Here is a 27,175-nt window from a genome sequence, read left to right on the forward strand (position 1 = left end):
ATTGCATATTTGTGCCCAGAAGGCTGCAAAACAGTTGGAGAGTGACATCGAAACATTAGTTGTTGACATTTACTATTACCTTGAAAAAAGCTCAAAGAGGAAAAAGGAATTAGTTGCTTGCCAAAAGCTGTGTGGTTTGAAAACACACAAAATTTTGAAATATGTTTCGACCCGCTGGCTGTCATTATTGGATGCTATTAACAGACTTTTGGAACAGTGGGATGCATTGTTAGAGTTGTTTGGTGTCGAAGATGAGTCAGTTAACGATAGCCATAATTCTCGTTTCTTAAGTGTAAGGAACATTTGAAATCTCCTCTCACCAAGCTGTACTTTTTGTTTCTTAGTAGTGTATTACCCGCTTTCACTTCTTGCAATGTAAAGTTGCAATCTGAGGCTCCATCCATACACATTGTTAGCAGAGAACTGTTGGCCTTGTTCACAGATTGTTGGTTCGTTTCATGAAACCGGATGCAGTTGTTTCAACTAATTCTGACATAACTGAGGTACAGTTAAAAAAACGGCATCAGAAATCAGATGAAAACCTTGTGATTGGAGCCAAAGCAAGAGTTTACTTAAGGGAAAATGAAGAAATACTTTCTACATCACAGTTGAAGTCATTTTATGAGTCTGTCAGAATTTTTTTTGTTGTAGCTTGTGACTATATGATTTCTAAACTGCCCATGAAGGATAAATTTTTGAAACACACTGAGATAGTGGATGTCAATCTTAAGAAAGAGAATAACTTTTCATCTGTAGAGTATCTTATGTCTCAATTTCCTGGGGTTGTCAATTAAAGTGAGATGGATGAAATAGAGCTTGAATTCAGTAGGTACCAGATTGACGAACTAAATCAAGAAATCCTAGGTTCACCAAAAATGGACGTATGTTGGGGAAAAATCTCCAAATTGGTAGATGCGAGTGGCAGTGTTAAGTACAAGGTTCTCCCAAAACCTATGCTGACCATATTATTAGTTCCTCACAGCAATGCTGCGACAGAGCGTATTTTCAGTATAGTAAGGCAAAATGCTACTGACTTTCGTGCAAATCTTGGAACTGAGACATTAAATGCTTTAATGGTTGAAAAAATAAAAATGGGTGCACACGGAGATAAATGTTACAAAAAGAAGTTTTCCAAGAAGCAACTAGAAATGGCTAAGCATGCTACTGTTAACCAGTTGAAGCAAGGAGGGGTGCATAAGGAGGATTTATAAATTAACTTGTTGGCACACTGCTGAAATTAGACGATTTTGTATATATGTGTGTGTATATAAGTTAAATGTATATAGACATTCCAGAAATGAGTGTACAACTTAAAAAAAAAAAAATAGTAGGCCTAGGCCTATTTCATAACTTTCGGAAATATGTGATCAGAAATTCCTGTTGAGGTGAGCTTGCAATTTTTTATTTATAATTTAGCCATAAATGAGATATTTTAGTTGTGAGTGCAAGTAAATGTAATGTACCATGTTTTAAGTGTTCTGATTTATTTGGTCTCTCATTGTGTTTGCATGTACGTTGTATATATACAAAAAAATAATTTTGGTCATTTGTGAGTTTTAGAGGGCAGATAGCACTTAAGGTGTTCATTGTTTTCTCTCTTTCCCTCAAGGCTACCAATGTGTATAATTTTTAACCTGAAATATTATAAAACAATAGCAAATTTCCAACTGATAGTATATTTAATATTCAGATACAAAAACTGCGTAAAGAGCAGTTTACACCTTGAAATTCAAATTTTTCCGGGGGTGGGTCTCCGGACCCCTCTCTTACAAAGTGTGGTCGATGATCCATTGGCGAGGAGGGGTGACTACTGATGAGACTACTCAGAAGTTGGCATCCCTGGGACTGCCAGCAGCTTGGCAAAGTTTAAATGGGAGTGAGCCTTAGAAGGGAAAAGTTTAAATATGACAAATATTTAGGAGAAACAAAGTGAATTTAAATTGAAGCAAAAGGTTTTGGAAATGCTAATCCGAGGGAATTTTTGGCACAGTAAATGCTATAGCTCCTAATCATACAGCCCAAACAGCTTCAGTATTTGATGCATTCAAAATACAGTGAAGCACCTTATTAAAGCTTCTCAAGGGATCATTATAAAAAAGTGTAAATATAAGTTCCATGCAGTTTTGGGTATGCAGAGAAAATAGGAAAACAGAATAATGTCTCTTATTGAGGTTGTCTTCTTGCTAGTACAACTATTTCAGTAAAACTTATTGTGCATATGATCCAGAAATGTGGTCATGACAACTTTCACAGTTACTGGCAAGCATGTTTAGTAAAAATTAGGAAAACATTTTAGTGACCATAGTGTAAGCCTGTATAAAATGTAATATGGCCAAAATTTGTAATAAACAACCTTCAAGATGTTGATAAATGATTTTGGTAGTCAATCTATGCCCCTAAATTAAATTAAAATTAATAACATATAATAAATAAAAATAAAACAATAAAATACAAAAATAAATAAAAATTAAAGTAAGTTCAAAGCCAAGGATAAAACTGCTGATGTTTATCACATGTTAGTCATGGCACCATGGACCCTCTTTGAAGCTTAAAACTCGTGAAGTACTATAAAGGTGAAAATGTGCAACTTAAACCTTAATCATAATTCATTATTACATATTTGTCTTGTGAACATAAATATAACTTTAATTTTTATAATAAGTGATAAGTTTATTTGAGTTGAATTAATGTAAATAGTAATGGTTTTCTATCATTTTGCCTAGAACAATTGTTTACAGTTTTATATCCAAAAAATCAACAAACATAGGTAGTTTTTTTTTCCTGTGTGTTGCATAACTGTTCATTTCTTTACATTTTATGATGGCCAGTGATGTCATCACTAATAACTATATTTTTTTCTTATTTAAATATTAATCTTTGAACTTAAATGTTGGATACACATTGGTAATGCTTGAACATTGTTTCAATGGATGACAAGTGTGAACTAGTCATTTTTTTATCGGAGCAGCATATATTATATGCACACATATCAGCAGTGATGGGTTTCATTAATAGTATTGTGATTATATTCTCTGCCTATTGATTGATTGTTAGTTTAGTTGTCTTTATATCTGTAGTAGCTGTTGTATAAGTTATAAATTGCTGTGGTAAGCCATAGCCATTAATCAATACTGTTATGTATTGAGTCTGTTTGGTTTGAGTGGAGTATTTAGGTAGATTAAGTTGTTAGCTAGGGTGTGAATATCTGGCAACGTGGTGAAAGACTTGTGTGTTGTGTATGTCCGGGCTGCACGGAAAATGGATGCGATGTAACGGTCACCACGATAAATGGAAATAAAGACAATCTTGAGTTTGGTTAGGTGTAGAACACAACAAATACTTTATACTGTTAAGCAGGTAATGTGTTAGTCAAATGTCCTTAAATAGCTATTATATTTGTGTTTTATTTCAGGTATGCTACAGAGGTGGATGTTGATTTTGTACGCAAAGCAGTTCGTGCTATTGGGCGCTGTGCTATCAAAGTGGAGCAATCAGCTGAGCGGTGTGTCTCAACACTTCTTGATCTTATTCAGACTAAGGTTGGTTGGATTTACAAATTTTTCTTTGTCATAGCAAAATGTAACATTGGAATAAATAATGTACAAACCTAAATAAAACTTTTTTTTTATATATATATATATATATAATGTTTCAAGTGTTTTGAAAAATATTTTAAAAAGCATGAACATGTACAAATAAGGAAATGATTATTTATCTTCACATAATCTGCAATGCCTGACATTGCTCTTACCAATGAGGTGTTTTTTTTTTCACTTGGAATACTGGCCATAGCTAGTCTGAGTTTATATGCTTAATATATTTTAATCACAACAGATATAAAAGTTAACGTTAATGAGTACATTTGACCACCAACTTCAGGAATGCATTTTTGGTGACTTTCATAAGTAGATTTTTTTTTTTTTTAATAATTTGAGCTAGGGCTGAAAATTTTTACTTAATTGGCATGTATAAAACTAGTGGAGTAAATAATCTTGCAGAACCACATTTAATATTTTGATATTAACTTTATGGTTGTTAATGTACAAATGCAGAGAGCATCACAATATATTGTACCATGCTGTCAAAATTTTGATGCAGGACGATGCATAGAAACATAAGTATATACTGTGATTTTAACCTTCAGAAAAAAAATTTCTTATTTATTTTTTTAGGAGTATAATTTAAGTATCAGTGGTTTGCCTTTAATTTATTTGATCATCAAATTCATGTATTTTAATACTCTTAAATCACTGTTTCAAAGAATAGTATTTAGTTTTTAAATAGCAATAAATTTAAGAAAATTGATTAAGATGTGTTTTTGGTATCTGTAGTTCAGTTGTAGATTTAAACAAAATTACCAAATTTGAGGAAATTGTTAATGAATATAGTAGTTTTTTGTGTGTATTTTTTTTTACCTGCTTTCTATTGAATCAGTCACAGTAAAAAAATACAACTTAGATTGTAATAAGAATGAATTTAATTTATAATAATGTTTTGACTTTCCAGGCATTTCTTAATTCATTTGGGATACCATTCACTTAGTTTTTTATACACACTAAGTTATTCTCTAAAATTGGGGTAAATTCTTTGAATTCGTTAATTTATAGTAAAAATTATTGGGAAAATCACATTTTTCCATGAGAATGAATTTAAAATTTAAGGTTTGATTCTTGGGCATCAAAAAAAAATCCCCCCCCTCCCAGCACCCTGCTATTTGTTACATTTTGCAAAACTTGCATAATGTAATTAGAATTTTGGAAGCATAAGTTGTAAGTTATGAAATAAACTGTTCATTGTAATTCCTATAGTTTTTATTGTTTAAAAAATTTGCCTTTGTCCTTTGTATTTGTACATGAAAAAAAAAAAAATATACAGTTTTTATGTTGCTTGCCTAACAGATTTCATAAGTTAAAAATTTATTTCAATTGTTGACAGTAATTGGTTGAAGATATAGTGTTAAGTAGTCAAAAGGGACCATAATTTGAAATATATTCCAGGTCAACTATGTGGTTCAAGAAGCAGTAGTTGTGATAAAAGATATTTTCCGTAAATATCCTAACAAATACGAAAGCATCATCTCCACCTTGTGTGAAAATTTGGACACTTTGGATGAACCTGAAGCAAGGTATGATGCTGAACAATAAGGACTCATGATTTATAGTCCCATATCTTCTCTATTTAAGTCCCACATGGAAAATTTACATGGTTTCAAAATATGTGATAGGCATAAAGTTTTTTTAATTGGATGTATAGATCTTAAAGTAGTTTACTGTCATTTCTAAATATTGTATACAGAATGTCTAGTCACAAAAGTCACAAAAAAATAATGAAAGTGGAGAACTTATCAGGAAAGTAATGAAATGTTTTGAAATAGAATGTAATTGTGTAAAATTTCCGGCAGCCTTTTGCTAACTTGTGTTTGGGTTTTTGATGTATCACTCAGGTTATAGTTGCATGTTTAATATAAGTAGGTAAAAACTGTCCACTTAAATCATGTAGAAATTAAGTAAACTACTATGACATTGGTCTAATAGTTTTAATGAAACACTTTTTTTTTTAACCTATAAAAAGGTTTTGTTTGAAGATGTGCAAAGTTTTATAATTCTTAAATTTATGATGGCTGCACTTTCTTTTATGAAGTCTTAGAACCATCAACTCCGCTTGTGCCCTCTACTGGGGGAAACATGCTGTAGTCCAATAATCACCTCAGTAACGAAACACTGAACTACAAACTGTTTAGAAATTTCATGAAAATTTCTACCATTTGCAGTCAGTCTACAAAAGCATCACTACAAACTGTATATTACAACATTTAGGCTATAACCTGTGTTGATGGTTCTCAAGATAAAGAAGAGGGAAGAATTTTTGAGGGCAAATGGCAGGCCTGAGTGTTGAAATAGAAACGTAGTAGGGTAAATTCCTTTAGTGGAAAAGCTGGAGTTAATGTTCAAATATGAAACTAAGATTTTAGTGCAAATACCTGTAATAGAAAAATATATTTAAGACAAATGCCTGTCTGGGTTTTTAAAAGCACAGAAAATTTTTTTGGTGCAAATGCCTTTAGGCCAAATGTTGTGCTCCTGTTTATTTGTTGTGTGTCAACACACAATAATGTACATTTTTTATTAATAATTTTTGGATTGATTATAAAGCTGTACAGTGATTTGGGAAAGTCTACAAATAATTTTTTGTATAAATATTGCAAAAATAGCACTTCGATTTTTAAAGAAAAAGTTAACACTTGCAGATTTTTCACACATGAAAAATTGCTAGTGTGCTAATTGGTTTGTTACTTATTGTAATATTACCATTATATTTAGAACATGAAATAACTTCTGAAATTTAACCCTAATCATACTGTGAGGTGTTTTAATTTTTAAATTCACAAGTCTGTAGACTTACATTTCACCACTTTTATTTGGCTGATTAATCTGTATTTCTTTTCTTTGAGAACGGGCAAGATTTCTGACCTTGTTCGGTGTTTTGTCATTGTTGTGATATTCCTGCTTCCCTTGCTTGCTACAGCCCACCAATCTGCCTCTCATTTGTCTCTAAATGACATCAATGTTGATGAGACATTTAACTAAAATACATTCCATTTTATGAGACTGAGCTTTTAAGAATATGTTGTTACGAGTATAAAGTGGGGAGAAAACTCTGTTCGTAAGGGATAGCCCAATTAATTAGTACAGTTTTATTTATTACTAATGTCTACACTATAAATTTAATTACTGCACTCAAGATTTCTGTCCACAACAATTAGTCTTACATTAATCATTGAAACATTAACACTTCCCACTAGAGCTTGGCTTGGCAGTGGCTTGCTCTTCTGTCCGCCTGTCCACTTCCTTTGCACACTCACCCACACCGCGCTGCAGCACAGTCCTCAACTATCGCTTGTCGCACCTGACTTTCGCAAGGCCTTTTCACAGGTATCGCCTCCGATAGGTCTGGTTTACTCACCAAGGGCCACTTGCCCACTTCACCTCTCGCTGGTCGCACGGGTATTGCCAGTATCACTCCCTGAGGGGAATACTCTCTCCCCTACTCTCAGAACTCTCCAAATCCTCAGAACTCCCACAGAGGCCGGTGTCATAGCTTATATACCCGTGGTGTCTTTGAAAGGACGAGAGCAGCTGTGAGGTGCCACATCATCCCGGACCGACCCGATGCCCAAAACACTTGAAACAGCGACGCTTATTCGCGTCACGCCTCGCAGTGGCCTCTGTAAGCCCAGAATTCCCATGCCGCTAAAGGTGACAATAGCCTGAGGTGGGATGTGTACAGGGAGTGGAGGGGGGTGGGTAGCAAGGAACCTTGTAATCCAGCCAGGCACGCGTAGCATGTCTTATGTCAATGGACAGTGTATGACATCAATGGCCGCCAGCCCGTTTTGAACCTGGCGCACATTGCGGTCTTGTCTCTTGCGTTTGTAAACTGCCCCCTCCTTAAACCTGTTCATCCCGAACTGGTAACACATCTTTTCCTGGGTGTCCCCATCCTATGCAAATTTAGGCCACCTGCATTTCCTCCATCGCGGTCTGTACAGCCTCACCAGATGTCCCTCTCTCGCAGCAGATGTAGCCTCTCTCATCATCCGATGACACTTATGTGTCGCAGATGCAACATGTTGTTCTGCCAGCTGCCTAAGCCAGACTGACCATTGCCTTGGATGGGCCCTATACTCTTGAAAGTATTGCTCATTACCTTCCAACTTTTTACTTTTTTCTTCTCTTTTTCACTCTACTCCTCTGGCAGCTACTTGTTGACACAGTATTTCTTCCCAGCTCGTTTTCATCTCTTCCTGGTTCCTCATCTTGAATCTTCTGAATCTTGTCTGGAGTACACTTAGTTTCTCCTTGTACCATCTTAATTATTCCTCGTGTTCTCATCATCTCTTCTTGGTCTTTCTTCCTCTTCTTGGTCTTCCTTCCTCTTCTTGGTCTTCCTTCCTCTTCTTGGTTTTTCTTCCTCTTCTTGGTCTTTCTTCCTCTTCTTGGTCTTTTTTCATCTCTTTACATTTCCCCATCTCTTCTTCACTCATATTCAATATTTTACTCTGTTGCTTTATAGTTATCCAATGAAGTGAAAATTAAATTGAACCTTTCATTTTTAAGTGTCTGTTGGACACATTTGATGTTGGCTTAGGAAACTGGAGCATTCTGATAAGCCATTTGCTCATGACAATGTCCACCATGTTTACTTGAGAATATTTCTAGAAGTTGCATCCAGATAGCCTTAATTGTAGGCAAGTGATATTACCACTAGAGTACTGTGACCCTTAGTCAGAATATTAGACTTAATTTTGATTTAAATAATTGCAATGTGTTCACATTGATGGATTCACCTGTGATTTATTATATTCATGCTATGTTTTAACTGCAACATTTTTTAACTTTTTATTTCAACTATTTATTAGTTATGGACCTTCATGGTCTCATCCTGTGCATATTGGTATAGTGAAACCAGAAAAAAAAAATTACTTTTTATGAATTTGGAGTGATTTAAATCTTAATTTCTTTGGAATTTATAACTGTTGGAATGTTGCACATGCTAATTATTCAGATACAAACAATTTATGATAAACTATTCTTGGTATTTTTTTCTAGGGCTTCAATGATTTGGATCATTGGAGAATATGCAGAAAGAATTGATAATGCTGATGAACTACTAGAAAGTTTCCTTGAAGGTTTCCATGATGAGAATACACAAGTACAGCTGCAGCTCTTGACTGCTATTGTGAAACTGTTTCTCAAGCGGCCTACAGACACCCAAGAATTAGTGCAGCAGGTATGTATACACAAAACCACAAAGCGTGACTTTTCTGTTTAACTGAATTGCTTTGAAAGCCTTCTTGGACTATCTTCAATGAATGTGGATGAACTCTTCAAAAGCAAGAGGTTAAGAACACCTATCCAAAACACAAAAAAGCATTAACAAATATTATACACATTGTTCAGTTATTTTTGTTAAAGCCATAGTTAGAATCTTTTACTATAATTGTGTTTGCTCGTTGCCACTGGAGTCAAATACCATAATTTGGACACTCGGCAGAGAGCAGCTTCGAGTATTAGCAAAATATCACACCTGTTTTTCTGCAACTTTTCAAAAAAGTCTTTATTTTAACTTAAGCTGAACTTACTGAGCCCTTTCCCCAAAATCAAATACAATTTTTATAACTGCAGAAGTTTACAAAAGAGCCAATTAAAGAAATAGATTAAATTTAAATCAAGAATTTTAATACTTAACAAAAAATTATTAAAAACCAACATAAAGCAATCAAACATTTCTGGGAGGCTTTTCCTAGAACAAGCAAAGAAAATATTTAAAATGCTATATGCTAAAATTAGCATCATAAATATAATACTTTAAAATTGGCCAACTTTTTAATAGACTTTCACAATGCTACTACTCATTCGTGAGTAGTGGACTGTTTAATACAAACATTAAACAGATAATTTATAAAAAAACGTAAATACAGATTAAATACTAAATTATTAAAATTCCTCAAAGTTCACATGCTTTTTCAAAGTTCTTGAGCTGGCATTTTTTTTTGCAGTAAAATTTAAATACGATGCGTGAGAGTGAGTTTTCCAGCAAAGTTTTATGCTCATAATCAAATAATTATGTTCATTCATCAGCTGATATATGTTATCCAACACTGGTAAAAGTTACACTTTTGAATTTAGACTAGTACAGTAAACTCTCGATTATCCGGGCCTGGATTATCCAGTTTTCGGGTTATCCGTGCTTGATTTTTTTATGAAGTTGTGAAAAAAATGACGGGTGTAACTACGCCGCGACTGCGCTGCGCTTTTCTGGCTCAACTCCCCCCCCCCTTTTTTTTTTTCATTTTCTTTTCACAGCGCTCCACCACGCTAAAAAAAAAAAGTCCCTCTACCTCTTTTACCTTCCCACACTCCTGATGGCTGGAAGAGGCATTTTTCACGCAGTTATTTACATCAGTTCTCCCAGGCACATTTGTTTATGTAATCATGTCTGGTAAAAGTAAACGTAAAGTGCTGACAATAGCAGAGAAGTTAGAAGTTGTGGACAGGTTAAAAAAAGGAGAAACTGCCGCGAAATTAGCACAGGAATATGAAATTGGAATCCAAACCGTGCGAGACATTAATAAAGCAGCCAGTAACACAATGGGAGGGGGAGGGCTTCTTGAAACCGCCGAGCGAGTGAGAGAGAGACAGAGAGAGAAAGGGAGCATGTTGTTCGCCACCAGATACCCCTTCCTCCCCTCACACCCCCACCCAATAACAGCCTTCATTCTTTCTCAACAGCTAGGTGCGAGTCATGGTCCACAGCCCCGGCGCCAGCATAGCCACGGCCCTCTCTCGCTTTGCAGCCTTTGTTTACTGCGTGAACCTTTTTTTTTCTTCCAACTAACGGTATTTTTCCTTGTTTGAAGATGCCATTTAAATCACTCTTTCTTACGAAAGAGCCAACAAGGAAGCACTCGTAATAACCAGATTAGTTTAGGATTACTATTTACGTAGTCAAACTGACGGTGCATTTCAAAACACTCGTAACTTCGAAGGTCTCGTAGTATCCCATACTCGTAGTTATGACTGTAAAGTGCATCCTAATTTTAATAGGCGAAATTAACAAGAAACAATATTTTGCCGCGCGAGGTAGAAAAATAAAATGCAATAGCTGGAAGGGGGGAAAAAAAGGTGTATAATATTGTGCTGTGGTTCACACTTATTTTGTAGTGATCCCGGATAATAGGTCGTTAAAATGGTAGAGGGAGATGCTGAGTTGGGACTGAAGCCGCTCTCCCTCCCGTAGCAATAAAGGGGACAGGAGAAGGATGGCGGAAACACAGTGCCAGTATTGTTTACGGTCCAATAAGCTGGGACACTGTATACAAAGCTTTTGCTTGTACTCATAGAATACACCATTTTTAATTGGTGAGACGGATTATCCGGGTTTTTTATGGGCATTTAATTATCCGGGCATCGGAAGGTCCCAATTAACACGGATAATCAAGAGTTTACTGTACTTTGTCACTCATCGAATTGGGGAGACTCGCCGGGTATGCATTGGCTAATAAATGATAGTTCTCACAAGGTCAGTGAAGGTTATTTACTTAATTTATGCTGCTTTATGCACTCATGGTCAAGGCCACAAAATTTGCCAAACCTTTTTATGTAGCTCATCTGGGAATGAATGTCACGCCAAATTGGGCTCCTGATAATTTCCGAAGGCGTAACTTTCTTCCACATGCCAAACATACATCCAAAGCTCGCCTCAAACCTCTTCTTCCGAAGCACGTTTTGGATTTTAACATAAAATCATGTTTCTTGTTAAATTCAAACACCCGTTAAAAACAAGAGCGCGGAGCGCAACAACCTTTCTTTGCGTGGGGCTGGAATCAGACTTACTCTTGCCTTCACGGCATACGTCACAAGCTCACTCGCACTCTTTAGCAGTGGCCATCATAACTGTCTTTTCACAAAACCATTAAAGTCTTAACGTGCAGTCTACTTCACTTAATGCTTAAGTATTAATCTCTCAAAATATTAATCACCTATCCTTAATCTTAAACTTCCTTTTTAAAATAAAAAAATATAAATATTGTAAAAGAGTTCAATCACTTAATACCAATTGCTCGAACTAAACACTTTCTGTTTACAAAGTTGCCAATTGTTTTTGTTACGAACTAAATAATGATCTTATGCCAACCTAAATTTTAAAATAAAATAATTATTTAACTCTTTTTCTTGCTGGCTTCAAGGTAAATATTTTATAGTCTTTAAAAATTCACTGTGCATTTAATGATTAGGCAATTAAGGGGTTAACAAAAGTTTGAAATCAAAGTTGGACTTAGTACATTAAAGGATGAATTAATTTAAGGAATTTTTATCATACTTATTTTAATCAGAAAATAAAAGTTGTTCGAAACTGTATGACAAATTGGTAGTTTACTGCAAGGAGAACTTGAAAAATGACATTGTTGAGGAATTTGCTGTGGTACAAAAATATTTCAAATTATTTTAGCATTAAATTAGTGATTAAATTTTAAATTTTACATGGTAAAATCTTAAATTTTACAATAGCTGCCACACTTCTCAAAACATTCCCAGGAAGTGAATGTATGTGGTTAAGTCTTGAAAATAAAATGTCTCAGAAATTGTAAGAAAAATATTTACGAAAATGTGTTAAAAATTACTTAGTAGAATAACAAATGCCACCTTATAAAATAAATATATCTTCGATGTTTATTCTTTCTAACCCATCATTGACAGGTTCTAAGCTTGGCGACTCAGGATTCAGACAACCCAGATTTAAGGGACAGAGGCTTCATTTACTGGCGTTTGCTATCGACCGATCCAGCAGCTGCCAAAGAAGTTGTTCTTGCAGAGAAGCCCTTGATCTCAGAAGAAACCGATTTGCTGGAGCCAACATTATTAGATGAGTTGATCTGCCACATTTCCAGCCTGGCATCCGTGTACCACAAACCACCGAATGCTTTTGTCGAAGGCAGGGGAGCAGGAGTACGCAAGATGTTACCTGCAAGGTGAGGATAGTTTGCAAAACATCAAATGCTTCCAAAGTGTCTGATTGCTTGTAGTGCAATCATGCCTATGGATTAAGTTATTATAACCCTTTTGAAGGCAACAGTATAAAATTGTAACTTGTAGAAAAGTTCAGATTAGGGAAAAGTCTCTGATATAGCTGTAAATCATGTAGTGCATGCAGCTTTGGTAGTTGATGCATTTAAAATTTATTGCTTTGGATATTTTAACATTTTTAATGTTTTAACAGTTTAAGTAACCTATTCGAGCCCATCATTTAGACACAGTTCAATAGAAAGTTAGAAAACTGTGTGTACTGCAGCAAATGTTTTTTTTTTTTTTTTTTTTTTTCGTATTTCAAGGGACCAGGACAAAAATATGTATAAAAAATGGTTAAAACATAAAAACGGGGAATATTACATATATTATTTCATTACCATAGAAACAATAAGGAACAAATACCCACCACACTTAGTAAAATATCAGAGATGCTGACATTTTTATACAATAACTACATCTTCACTTTCTCACACCATGAAAACAATTATCTTCCCAATTATTTTTAAAGTCGAACATGAAATCTTCAGTTCTTGGCCAAGAGAACTGCATATTAAACAAGATGGCCACAGACTGGGAAACTGGGGAAAGTCAGGAAATTTGAAACAAGTCATGGAAAACCTGGGAAAGTCATGGATTTTTTTTTTATTGGTCAGGGAATTTTTTTGAGGTAAGCTTGTTTCAGCATTGTAACTGTTTCTTCAATGGCCATTCATTATAAAATTGTGAATTAGCTGTATCATTTTAAAAAATTGTGTGTGCAAATTACCACAATCATCCAATAATCAATGAAGAATTTATTTTTAAATGTGTGTTTAAAAGCATGATGGGCAGCTTATTCAAAACTTGACAATACTGCAAGGCAACACTGCATAGCTAAAGTTCCTTCAAACTCCAATGTTGGTTAACCTGCTGTTTGTTAAATGGCAACAGACATCTTGCATGTGGTTTGAAAGTGCATTTATTTGTAAAAATAGATATTTTGGTGATTATCTAAGGTTTGTGGTTGCGATTATCTACGGCGGCGAAAAACCCCTAATATGATATATGGAAATGGGAAATCATGTTATGGGAAGAAAGGCGGCATATATGTGACTGGAAGGAAAAAATAAGTTTGTGGCCGAAATTTTAATGGTGCATCACTGACTGCAGTAAACAAAACTTCTTTGGCTGACAGTACTCATTATTTTTCATTCATAACCATTTTTTTTTTCTCTCCAAGCTAAACATGTCATTCACAGTTAATCCATAAATAAAATATTTTCATACCTAATATTTGTAGATGTGTATTTACAATTTACATAAAGAATTTTAATGGAAGTATTGAAACTTTAAAACAGTATTTTACAGCAAGAATATAGTGTAAAAACAATAAATAACTGGTAGACATCTACAATGGTACAAAGCATGCTATATTATGTTTACAGGAAACCTTTTAAGACATGTTATAATTTAGAATGATTATGCAAGACAAGAATAAAAAAATAAAGAAAGTTTAATATTTTTTTAAGGTTTATGTTTAAGTTTGGTTTGAGGCTTATTATAATCAAATGTTCAGTTATGGTATAAATATCAAGGATGCGAAGGCTTATTCGAGTGATTCTGAAAAGAGCCACTTTTCTGTAAAAATGAGAAATTCCAAATAGCTTTTTTTTTTTTATTTCTTGACATGTTTTACAATAATTCTTAATGAGTGTGTTGTGACACAAGTGGTGAGGTTAGGTTACATAGTACAAATAATCTGATATTGTGAAAATGATCAGTTAGGTTAGCTACATTAAAAATCCTGAGATATTGTTTGAACTATTGGTATTACCAATATAATGTAGCTTACTTAAACTAACCAAACATCTTTACTATTTTTTAGTGTTTTTAATGAAGATAACCTAACCTTAGTCATTCCATATCAAATCAACCAAAGAAAAATTAATTTAGAAACTTCATGTTTCAGATTTATATGATTTTTTGTATATTGGTAATATCAACTAAATACATTATAAATATATTTTTTCTAAAAAAAAAATTTGAGTAGTTTTTTTGTATAAATTTTTAAAAATTGCAAAATTTGCCATTTTTAGAAATGTTTTGGATCACTCAAATACTTGTAGGTTTCCAACTAATGGTGCTAGAAGGCTGTTTGACAGCTCATTTTAAAGGTCATTGAATGGGCTTCAATTTGATATGTAACATGACCAACTTTGGAAACAAAAATAATTTTTATTTGTTTTCAAAATGTTTAATATTGAATTTCTGAAAAACACCATTTTCGATTTTTTTTAAAAAAAAGTATGTTATTCCTACATATATTGGTTAGATTTGTGCCAAATTTCAAGGTGGAGAATCAATGGGATCATGAGTAAATAAAAATGAGAAGTTTAGTAGATGCTTAAGGGGGCATGGTAGATAAATAAATGCTTTAAGCGTCAGTTGGACGTTATTGATTTTTGGAAGACAACATTGAAAAACTGCAAAACAACAATCCTACATAATGTTATTTGCCAACTTTATTAGCAGACGTCCTAAAAAGTCAATTCTCGAGCGTTGTTTCTTCCGCAGCAATTAAATGTTCGAAATTACCAAGGCAGAAGTTTTGGCTTCAAGTAATCTTCAGTTTTTAATTAATGCATTTAGCTCTGGTTTAGATACCATGCCGCCTTAAGAAATAGTTGCAGCAAGGAAGAGTAGCATAATTTTACATAAAATTTTGACTTAGTAAAGTATTCAAATTTTATTTTTATAGACTAAAATTTTTTGACAAATTATAAAACACGGATAACAAATCTTACCTTACATTGATCCAGTGTTCTGTGATTAAACATTTGATCAATATGATAAAACAGATGTAGCCTAAGTTCAAAGCACATGATCTTGCTGAAAGGATGTAGCCTAAGTTATAACTGACAAAACATGTTACTGTGAAATACGATAACTTTTGGTGGCTTGCATGTATATTGGCAAAAAATAATGAGAATAATGAAGTTAAAGTCGGATTTTTACATCCCAAAGGACCTGCTGCTTCCTTTTTTTATCCAACACCAAGAGCCGATATACTAGACATTAGAACTGAATATCTTCTTGAAAAGGTTGAACCTTGTACAGCAACTGGCAGAACTTTTACACTCACTAAAAAAGAGATTGTAGAGACATCACACCTGCTTGAACGAAGTATGCCACAACCTAAGTGAAAACTGTAAATAATTAAATATATACTTAACAGAGTTTTTTCATGAGCAATTATATGTTTTGTCAGTTATAACTTAAGCTACATCCTTTCAGCAAGATCATGTGCTTTGAACTTAGGCTACATCTGTTCAGCAAGATCACGTGCTTTGTATCTACTAAACTTCTCATTTTTATTTACTCATGATCCCATTGATTCTCCACCTTGAAATTTGGCACAAATCTAACCAATATATGTAGGAATAACATACTTTTTTTTAAAAAAAATCGAAAATGGTGTTTTTTAGAAATTCAATATTAAAAATTTTGAAAACAAATAAAAATTATTTATTTTTCCAAAGTTGGTCATGTTACACATCAAATTGAAGCCCATTCAACGACCTTTAAAATGAGCTGTCAAACAGCCTTCTAGCACCATTAGTTGGAAACCTACAAGTATTTGAGTGATCCAAAACATTGCTAAAAAGGGCTATTTTTGCAATTTTCAAAAATTTATACAAAAAAAACTACTCAAAATTTTTTTTTAGAAAAAATATATTTATAATGTATTTAGTTGATATTACCAATATACAAAAAAACATGAAAATCTAAGGTGTAGAGGTTAAGGCCTCTGGTTGATTTCATATGGAATGACCCCTAACCTAACCACTAACCAACCACTTACAATTTTACCTTTGTTTAATGTACCTAACATAACTTCTCTTTAAAATGGTCAATTACTGGTAAACGACTTATAGTATCAGATTGCCATCTTGGATAATAATTGGAAAATATGTCAGGAAGTTAAAAAAAAAAAAAAGCAGTTTGGAATTTTTCTTATAATTTTTGGGATAAGTTTAGACCAGTTATGTAATAATATCATATTCAATTCCCCACTTGATAATTTTTAGTTGGAGTCAAGTCACTAAAATTTGAGACAAGCTCGAGTAATTGCTGAAACTTTAGAGAATAATTTTTTGTTTCAGGTGTGCATGTTAATGTACCATTATCATTATATTAAGGTTCATATATGTGTTCAATGAGTGAGTCAATTGTGTCAAGAAAAAGTAAAATGTAACTATCAATCAGTAGGAACCGAGAAATTCGCTTAAAATGATGTAATTCACCAGTTTATAAAGTTTTTCGCGATATTCAAACATTTTTGAAGAAACACCAAGTTTGGTGCGAAATACAGCTGTTTTCACGAGATGAACAATGCCATTTCTAAAAACATTTCACCGTTGGTTAGAGTTGTAACACAGGAAACATTTTACAATAACAGAATACATATTTCAATATCTCAAACGGTAGTATTTTCTTTTCTACCACAGCACATATTGATATTATTTATGAATGCCTTCGTTGCGATTCTTTGGCCTTTGTCTTTACTCTTTGTGCTGTGCCTACAACATGGAGTTATACATAAGTTTATTATATCTTTTATCTTACTTAAATAAGGGCCCAAGAATCCACTGCTTATTTATGTAACAGCTGCATTTACAACTGTTTTAATGCATAGTACATTAAAATTTTAAAAGGGAAAGAGATGAAAACTGGAAGACATCATCTTGATTTTAACATAATTTTTGTGCTCGTGTCACCAAAATTTTTGTTTATGGCTGTATGGTTTACCAATGCATATGGCAAAAACAAAATTGGAAATGAAAATGAAGTTTGTTTACAATTGCAAGTGAAGGTGTTGTGACCACTCACAATAATGTATAGTAAATAAACTTCACAATATTTACTTTAAAGTTTTAGTGTTTCATCTAAACTTTTTACGATGGTTTTCTTTTAAATGCAGCACTTTTGCAACGTAAATTGCCGAAAATGGTTTTACGTAAACTGGTAAAGTAATATGTTAATACTGTAGGGAAAATAATGGTGAAAGTAAAAAATGTACATTAATCGTGGGAATTCATAAATCCCAGTACGTACAAATGAGGTTCTATTGTAGTTTACTTCTCATGCCATTATAAATTAAGTCCTAAACACATTACGTTTCGATTTTCGCAGTAATTTAAAAAAAATTATTTTCTGAATATGTATTTGTTCAAAACATTATAAACAACATATTTTGAAACATTGATAAATTATTTTCAAGCCTAAACTATGAAATAATCAAAATTCAAAGTGTCAACGAAAGAGAAGAAAGGATAGCAGTGTAATTGCTCACATTTTCTCCATCATTTTCTATTTAGCAAAGATCTTCACTTAAAACATTTCATTTTCAAATTTCATGTGAAAAAAAAAATAAAAGGTGGCATGAAATCAGTAGTAAAATATGTAACATCATCTTTTAAAAACAAAAATTTAGCAGTCAGGCACTTTCATTAAATATCAGATATACAAGATGTATCATTTTAGTGCTGTGCATCATTACTATCAATTAGTTCTGTATTAGAAAAAATTACACTAGTGACATATAAATACTTCATATGGATTTGTTTACCGAGTTAACATTCTTTGACATGCTACATTTACACATGTTTGAATTTTTTTTTATTAAACAAGTTAAGTGTATGACACTAACATGAAGTTCCTGTTTCAAATCTGTGGCCTTTCATTTGAAACCTTGACTTAGTATTATTTAATTACTTTAGTATTATGTTCAATAAAACTAATCTTAATTACAAACTTTGTCTTGGCAACAAATATAGAAACTTTTCAGGGTAGTTGGAAAGTAGGCTTGTTTAAATTACAAAGGATTGACCAAAAACATAAAATGTGTATTAATTACTTAAATTACTTTTTTATTTTAGATCATGTATTATTTTGTAAAGAGAAAATCTGGGAGTTAGGTCATATTACATTAATTTGCCCTTTAACTGACAGTAAATGAAAATTTAACTAAACGATCAGTTATGTGCTAGATGGTGGTACAGAAATACATTACCATTGAACATGTGTGTTATTACTAGAGTCAAGATTTTGTGGTGTTATTTTAAGACAAATTTCGGTGTAAAGAAATAAAGATTTCGGTGTTATATGGCTTTATTTTTTTGCTCAAAATACCCACGGCAAAATTTTCTTGCTTTTCTGTACGATATGCAAATTTATTAAAACAAATATTAATAAACACTAAAACCTCATGATCTAATTACAATTAAGTTCATTTGCAAATTCATAGATAATTAAGTTCATTTGCAAATTCATAAATTCAAAATTTTAAATAACTACTAAAAATTTCACGATTTAATTACAATCACATACACTACAAAATTACACAATTAAGCACTTCCAAAGTTACTTACTATTAAGACGGTTTTATTGAAATGCTATCATAGTTAAATTTTCTGCATTTTCTGGAGTGAGACGTTGTCTTCTGTCACTAACTACCAGTGAGTACCTGGAAAATGAACGTTTTGCATCAACATTTGATGTTGGGAACCAGATTGCCCTTAAACTGGCTTGAGCAAATTCACTGTAGTCCCCTTTAAGGGAGCAAAGTACCTTTGCAACATCAATTTGGCTTGTTTCTGTCAATGAAAGTTCATCCTCAATTATTTTTTTGAAAGCAACATAGCCATGTATGAATGTATCAATGGGAAGGCAAGTTATGCAGAGACTTCTGTAGGTTTGCATCTTCTATGCTAACCCTACTCACATTTCTTGGGTTGAAACGAAAATTAATGGCATTAAAGACTCTTAGACAAGGATTTCGTTTAACAGATGAGTTTTGCCTCAAACGCTTATGTTTCTCACTCGCGACATGTTTCACAAGCGTATCGCGTCTCTCGTAGTCTAGCCTGCAGTTACAGAATTTGCACATTAAAATTTTATCACTGATATAAAATCCTTCACTGGAAAATTCTTTCGATCGGTCACTGGCAGAAACCTTAGTTTTAGGCATTAAAAAAAAAATTTTAATCACATAGGAAGAATTTAACCTCTCAATACGCAAAAACTTGCCGTGCTGGAAAGATCAAAACAATGGAGAATAGATGCGAATACAAACGCATACCGAATACCAACATACGTGAAAATTAATACCGACATAAACATGTACTATTTATTATTTACAATCTTTACGTTAAGCAGGGTTAATTTTATTTTCGTAGCCTACGTACTTTATTTTAAATAAACAGTAAAAGCAATGCGCTTTAGTGTGTAATATTTTAATGATTAAAAACGTAATCTTAGAAAAACATATTTTGGACGTTTGTTATTTTTGTATTTACAGAAAGTGAATGGCGGCCATTGTATCATGGTTATCAACATCTTAAATTATTATGGTACACAAGATTACCGTTTAAAGAAAATATTACGTTAATTCCGAGACTTCATTTTAAAATCTATAATGAATCACCGTCGCATATAATATATATGGCTGCTAGTTACTGTAAGAAATATTTGATTGTGCTGAAGGTAGTGAATTGTCCTTACAGAATGGAAAAAAAGAACGTAAATAATCAGGATAGACGAACTTTCGTGACATATCGCGGATTTCGCACAATTTCGTTTTATTTCGTGTTTTCAAGCGGTTTTCGGTGTTATTTCGTTTTATTGCGCATTAACATATAATCGTGGCTCTAGTTATTACTAGTTAGAGGCACAATAAAAAAAGCAAAACTATCAAAGTCCCTTTTCCTGAATACATTATTTCTACAAAAATAGTAAAAAGTAACAAAAAATATGTGTGCGTGAAATCCATGTGTGACAGAAGTGAAACTTCTTGCTTATTAGGTATAGAGATTAATTTTTAGAATTTTTTTATTGGTGGTTTATTCCCAAAATGCCTTTGATAATACCTCTTATGTGCTTCTGCCTTATTATTTTTAGGCATGTTGTTAAATAGCAATCTCCAGCTGAATAAAATGAAAGAACAAAAATAAATTTCAATCAAACATAAACTACAGTTAACAAGTCTATCTCACAAGTCTGCAAGTCCTTTGGACATTTCAAACTGGTGTTCTCATACCAAAAAAAATGATACTTATAAAGCTGACCTCTTAAGTCTTTCTTTTTTTACATTTTCAATCACACTATTCACATAAAAATGAAGATAAATATAAAGTTAATTCAACATTATATAACTCTGTTCCACTTGAATAAATAAATTGTAGATACTTTAAATAAAATAAGAGATTTGGTAGCTCATTTTTAGCCGTTATGAAAACTGAGGAGTAGACACATACCCCAGCAGCGTTACGAGAATTCTGTATCATCACTGCTTTGTCTTTTCTTCCTCTCCCCTTCTGGCCGTTACAACTTTTTTTTTTGCCGTCTTCCCATTAGATTATAATGCATGCATTGGAGTGGCATCACCACTGACACACACTCTTCCTCTACCGGTTCCCCCACCACGTACCTAACTATTGCCCTCATGCGATCAGAACTTTTGCAACGCTCAAATGGTAGCACACTCAGCAAATCCATTTTACTTCAAAAATTTATTCAAGAATAAAGTTTCTAATTTTGATAGTATGTTAGAAAATCTTTTAAAAAATATATTTTAGTTTGGGAGAGTAAATACGGTTTGTTTATTGGTAAAATAGTACCAATTGTTGTACTCTAGATATTGTTTTCTGTCAAACCTAGGCTAATTGTATACAAGTTAAAATTAGTGCTTCGTGATAGTCAGAAGTATTATAATGTAACTACATAGAAGATTTTATTTCTGGATTGCAAATGCTACAAGTCTTCTTTGGTTTTTAGAGTGGGTTCTCAGGAAGCCATCCTCGACTCTGGAGCAGCTCCGTCCAGCACGGGCATCGAGCAGCCAGCTGTAATCCCATCCCAGGACTCGCTTATTGGTGACCTGCTTAGCATGGATATTGGAGCACCAAGCATACCAACTCATCAGACTTCCATCTTCAATACACCTCCAGTTGATTTGCTTGGTGGTGGTTTAGACAGTTTGGTGAGAGCTACATACTTACTACGTCGTTTTGATGCTGGTTGAAAATACCTAATATCTTTGATATTTATTTATTATTTATTTATTTATTAAAATTTGTGACATGCACACCAACGGCCGAAGCTTTAGAGGTGTGCACAGAACAAGTAATACAAACACGACACATACAAGCGAATAAATACAACATAAACAGGATAATAAAAGACGACACATACAAGCGAATAAATACAACCTACACAGGAAAATAAAGGACGACACAATAACAAACAAAACAAAACAGCAACTGAGATAATTTTAACTAATTGATCTAAAATTGGAAGAATAAACAGGATTATAAAATTACTCAGAATATTAGGGTAATCATAAAAATTAAAATTTGAAGTTTTTAATAAAATTTTCATATTTATTGAAATTTGAGATAAGTCTGTAAATTAAATCATTATTATTGTGTAAGGAACATAATAGGGATCGAAGGCGGCTTTTGAACTGCGGGACTCGAATACCAGAGTTATCAAGTAAGTATAAGCAATTAATTTTTGAACTATAGCACTTAAACACAAACAGGGCATCCAGATGGATGCGACGATTTGAAAGAGATTCTAATTTGGGTAATTGATGGTGTCTAGAACTAATTATTTTGAAAAATTTATTTTGTATGGATTCAATTTTGTCACTGTCGGTGGTGTTAATACTGTTCCAGATAACTGAGCAATATTCGAGTTTACTTCTAACTAAGGACAAATAAAGAGTAAGAATGGATTCAATATTAGATGCATAGTAAGTTATATAATTTATTAAATATAAGGTTCTACGGGAAAAGGATACTAAAGAATTAACATGTTGATGAAAGAATAGTTTGGAATCAAGAATAACACCAAGATCTTTTATACTAAGAGATTTGGAAATTTTTGAGTTGTCAAGAAAATAATCATATTTAACTGGATGAATTTTCCTTGTGAAAGAAATAATTTTTGTTTTATCTTTGTTAAGTGAAACTAAATTCATTTTGCACCAATTATCAATTTCAGTAATATCAGATTGAAGAAGCAGACAGTCATTTAAGGAGGAAATTTCTCTGGATATTTTAAGATAATCAGCAAACAGAAAACCAGTAGTATGATGAAGAACTTTAAAAATATCATTGATATAAATATTGAATAATAAGGGAGATAAAGTACCCCCTTGAGGCACACCAGAAGTAGCATGATATAAAGTAGAAGTTTTTTTATTAAGTGAAACAAAGAAACATCTATCTTTAAGGTAACTAGTAAACCAGGTTATATAATTATTACAGAGACCGAAGTTAGAAAGTTTAGCTAGTAAAATGGAGTGATTGACAGTATCAAAGGCTTTAGCCAGATCAAAATAACATGCATCAACCTGCCCCCTTGTTGTAACTTTATTGTATATAGGATTAATAAATGAGAGAAGATTAGTAGAAGTTGTCATACTATTTCTAAAGCCATGCTGATTAGGAGCTAATCTGTTGTTTATTGGAAAGTTAATATGTTTAAATATTATTTTTTCAAAGATTTTAGTAAAGCCATTTAATAATGATATAGGCCTATAATTAAATACACTGAGTTTACTACCCTTTTTATGTATGGGAATAACCTTAGCTATTTTCCATTTAGTGGGAAATACTTGTGATTTTAGACTTGTATTAAATAGATGCAACAATAGAGGCATTAGAATAAAAGAGCAGCCTTTAATAATGAAATTTGGTATACCGTCAGGACCAGTAGACATAGTTGGTTTTAATGATTTAATTCCCCATAAGACCTGGCTTTCTGATAAGAATGATACAGGAATTGAATCGTGAATAATATCGGGATCAATGATACGAGGGTGGTTGGTGGATGGTACATATACACTAGCAAAGTACTTAGCAAAGACATTAGAAAGAATACCAGGATCATTACAGATATCACCATTGACATTAAGAGAATGGGATTCACTATAACCATTTTTCATAACATTGACATATCTCCAGAATTTTTTAGGGTTATTCTTAACCTTATTATTGATACTACGATTCCAATTAGTTTTATCACGCTTAATAAGATTTTTAACTATTGCTCTATATTTAGAGAAAAGAAGGTAATACTGAGTATTATTGTTTCTTTTATAGAGTTTATGAAAGTGTTTTTTAGATTTTAAGGCATGAATTAATTCACCAGAGAACCAATAAGGATGTTTAGAGGCCTTACGTGTGGATAATGGAATGTGAGTATTGATTTTATCACAGATACAAGATGTAAGTTGATCTACAAGAGCATCTACATCAGTGGTGTTATAATATTCATCCCAATTGTGGGTTTTTAGAGAGTTATAAAGGCTTAAGTAATCACCAGCTTTGTAGTTTCTGAAAATAGAATCTGGAGTAAAATTGTGTGAGGTCGCCTCAATAAGTAGTTTAATAAGTAGGGTAGGATGATAGATATCCTCTTTGACCAGAGATTCAACAGCTTTTTCAACCACACAATGGGATAGATTAGAAATACAAAGATCTAGAAGATTATTGGAAGATTGTATTAGGTTGTGCTGAAATAAATCCAAATTAGATATGAAATCAAGCAGGCACTGAGCCTTGGATCTGACATGTGCACGGGCAATATTGAAATAGTGATTTCCTTTCCAATCTATCCCAGGTACATTGAAGTCACCTAAGATAATCACATTATCATGAGAATTAACGAGTTTTTGTTCAAGAGCTTCAAAATACAATGTGAATAGATTAGGTGATGTAGTTGGAGGAAGATAAATATTACCCAATGTTAAGTACTTATTAAAGGCAATTTTAATATTAATCCATACGGCTTCTACTCCACGATAGTCATATAATTGAATTAGCTGAACAGAAGGGAATTTATGTTTGTTCACTGCGATCAACACTCCGCCACCACGTTCCATTGATGAGAGTAGCGGATCCCTATCAGTTCTAAAAATAGAATAATTATCGGTGAAATAATGAGCATTGATACATCTTTCGTTGAACCAAGTTTCTGTTAGACAGATTATGTCATACTGAGTATGCTTATTGTTTTTTTTAAAATCTATATTGCATTGATGTTAATATGTTTTTGTCTTTCTATAAATAGGTGTTAAAGTAATAATTACGTAACTCGTTTAGGTTAAAAAAAAACATTGAAATTGAATACTAGGGATAGGAATTTTCAATGAAAACTGATATCTCTTAAGGGCAGGAGGTTACTAGGCAGTGGTCAAAAATAGCTCAAGTATTCATATGGTAATGCCCAATGATAGAGCAATTTAAATATTCAAGTTTTAAAGTTTTCTTTTTAAAATTTAGCTAAACAAACAAACCAAAGATACATTCAAAATATCAAAATACTTTGTTAATGAAATTTGTTTCTTGTGTTGCGTGTCTATGATATGTACCATGGGACGTTTTCAGAAATGGCAGCAATCAACTCGTGTAAACAGCTGTAATTCATGCTAAAATTTGTTTGAACCATTTTTGTAGATATTCGTGTTTTGCAATCAAATTATAGTTATCACGTAATACGTCCTTAAATCACTATTTACAATAGAATCATGCATGTCCCTAGTTATACAGTACAAGAATTATCTTACTAATGAAATTAATAATGGAAAAATAATATACAGGTATATTTTCAAAGTTCTTCAGAAATGGATGTTTCCACAAATGCGTGTAAATTTAAATAGAAGTGTGGGTGAAGTCAACAAAGCATGAACAGTAAAGATCTGTCTGCTATGTTAACAACTTGTACACACAACACAGTGTATTAAAACTTTGGATGCATGCTTATGTAGGGAAACAACATTTTGGCAGTTGTTATGTTTTATTTAAATTAAATTTTAATTGTTCTGAAAGATGCTGATACATAAATATACTGCCTGACATGATCTGCCAGTTTCAACTTACAGTAAAAAAAAATCATCGGTGAATTTTTTTTGTGTATTTATGTAATATTTGACTTTGTTAACAATTTGCTAAAGGTGGGGAAAACATTTTCTAGCTAGGTTAAGCATCCTGTTAGTTTTTATCTAGATTTTAAGCATTATGTTAGAGATTTTTCCAGTAATGTGTTTTGATCTTTAATTGTGTGGTTGTAGTTCAACTTTCATGATGAGTGTGCTAGTTCAGAAAGTAGTGATAGTTTGCAGCTCATTCATAATAGCAGAAAGTGCTGGCCAAGTAGAAGCAACAGACATCTGCACTACATAAATTAATTAAATTCTTATCCATCAAGCGATTCGTATACTGCTGACAGACGACTGCGTAATGTCGAAATTAGGGGTGAGCCGATCACCACATTTGCCGATCATGCCGATGCCAGAAATGTGGTACTGATCATGCCGATTTTTTTGACCGATTAGTGCTTTTTTAAGTTGGTTGTAAAATATGCTCCAAATTACTTGAAAAGTATTGCATAAAGATACAAACGTGATCATTGTTGGTAAAAAAAAATATATGCACGGTATATATATATGCACAATATATTTCACTGTCATGAAATGACATTAAATGTCTCGACAAATTTGTGGTGTTGAAGCCACGTGTCAAATTTCCACCACGTGCAAAGGTTGCATCTTGCTTTCCCCTCATCACCTACAACAACGGTAAAATGTTTCCCAACAAAGCTGCTTTTCTTTGACATTTACAATCAAAATGCAATATTTAACTGGAAAATATAAACTCCAATTTTTAACTCAGACTTTCAAAACATTAACAAATGACTAAAAGAAAAACGTGATGAAAATACTGTTGTAAACACGCCAGACAGTCGAGGTCAACTATCGCAGTTTGTTACACAATCGATTAGTAATTGATTATTTTCAATTGAGTCGTCCATATACATACCTGTGTTTTAAGACGTCCAAATTTGGAGGGAAAAAAAGTCGTAATATGTTTTGGTCCCGCTGTTAGATTCTAATTGCTTTGTGTATGTAGTTTTCCCATATAAAACAATGTATTTTATAGTTGAAATCTATTATTCATTTGGATTTGACCGTTTATGTATTAAATTTACAGAAATACAAAGTTGTCTGATGTGTAAATTTTCTTTTAAAGATATTTTCAAACGTTTTAACCTTTATCTGTTCGTCTTCGTCGCCGCTACATATCGCATATGAAAATGTAGCCGGTTGGCATTATTCATGTTTAATTATGTTGATTCCAATGTAGAGCGAGCGCACGTCGTCGAATATTGATATCGATAGCTCGCCGTACGCATGCAACGTGCACACTCTTTCTCTTGTCGAGTTAACTAAATTTAATAACCCGCACTTTTTCGTGGAAAGTGTGTACTACGACGATAGTTCAGAAAACAAACCTGAACAACGTAGCAAACATATAAACACAACAATGAAAATAAACAAGTAGTATGGATAACACGATGATGAAATGTGTTTTCTTTTTTCTAATTTAAGTTGAACAAAATGTTTTTATTGCATGACTTATTAAATGGTTTGGTGTGCTTTTGTTTACTCTTTTTAAACAAACTTACTTTTCATGAATATGTTTATTTTTTAAGAATAAGTTTACTTAATTTTTTTTTTCTGCAGAAAAAATTAAAACACG

The 27,175-nt window shown here is 32.8% G+C and overlaps 1 protein-coding gene across 2 annotated transcripts in view; it reads left to right on the plus strand.

Annotated features, from left to right (window-relative positions):
- The window catches only part of LOC134529392 (AP-2 complex subunit beta), a 150,697-nt gene that overhangs the window by 64,560 nt on the left and 58,962 nt on the right, over nucleotides 1-27,175 (plus strand). For both annotated transcript variants that reach the window (XM_063363408.1, XM_063363407.1), the window contains 5 exons: nucleotides 3,413-3,539; nucleotides 4,998-5,125; nucleotides 8,610-8,790; nucleotides 12,261-12,532; nucleotides 21,405-21,609. In XM_063363408.1, the coding sequence (XP_063219478.1) occupies nucleotides 3,413-3,539; nucleotides 4,998-5,125; nucleotides 8,610-8,790; nucleotides 12,261-12,532; nucleotides 21,405-21,609 (913 nt within the window). The remainder of the gene's footprint in view (nucleotides 1-3,412; nucleotides 3,540-4,997; nucleotides 5,126-8,609; nucleotides 8,791-12,260; nucleotides 12,533-21,404; nucleotides 21,610-27,175) is intronic.

Source organism: Bacillus rossius, chromosome 2 (assembly GCF_032445375.1).
Source record: "Bacillus rossius redtenbacheri isolate Brsri chromosome 2, Brsri_v3, whole genome shotgun sequence".
NCBI lineage: Eukaryota > Metazoa > Arthropoda > Insecta > Phasmatodea > Bacillidae > Bacillus > Bacillus rossius.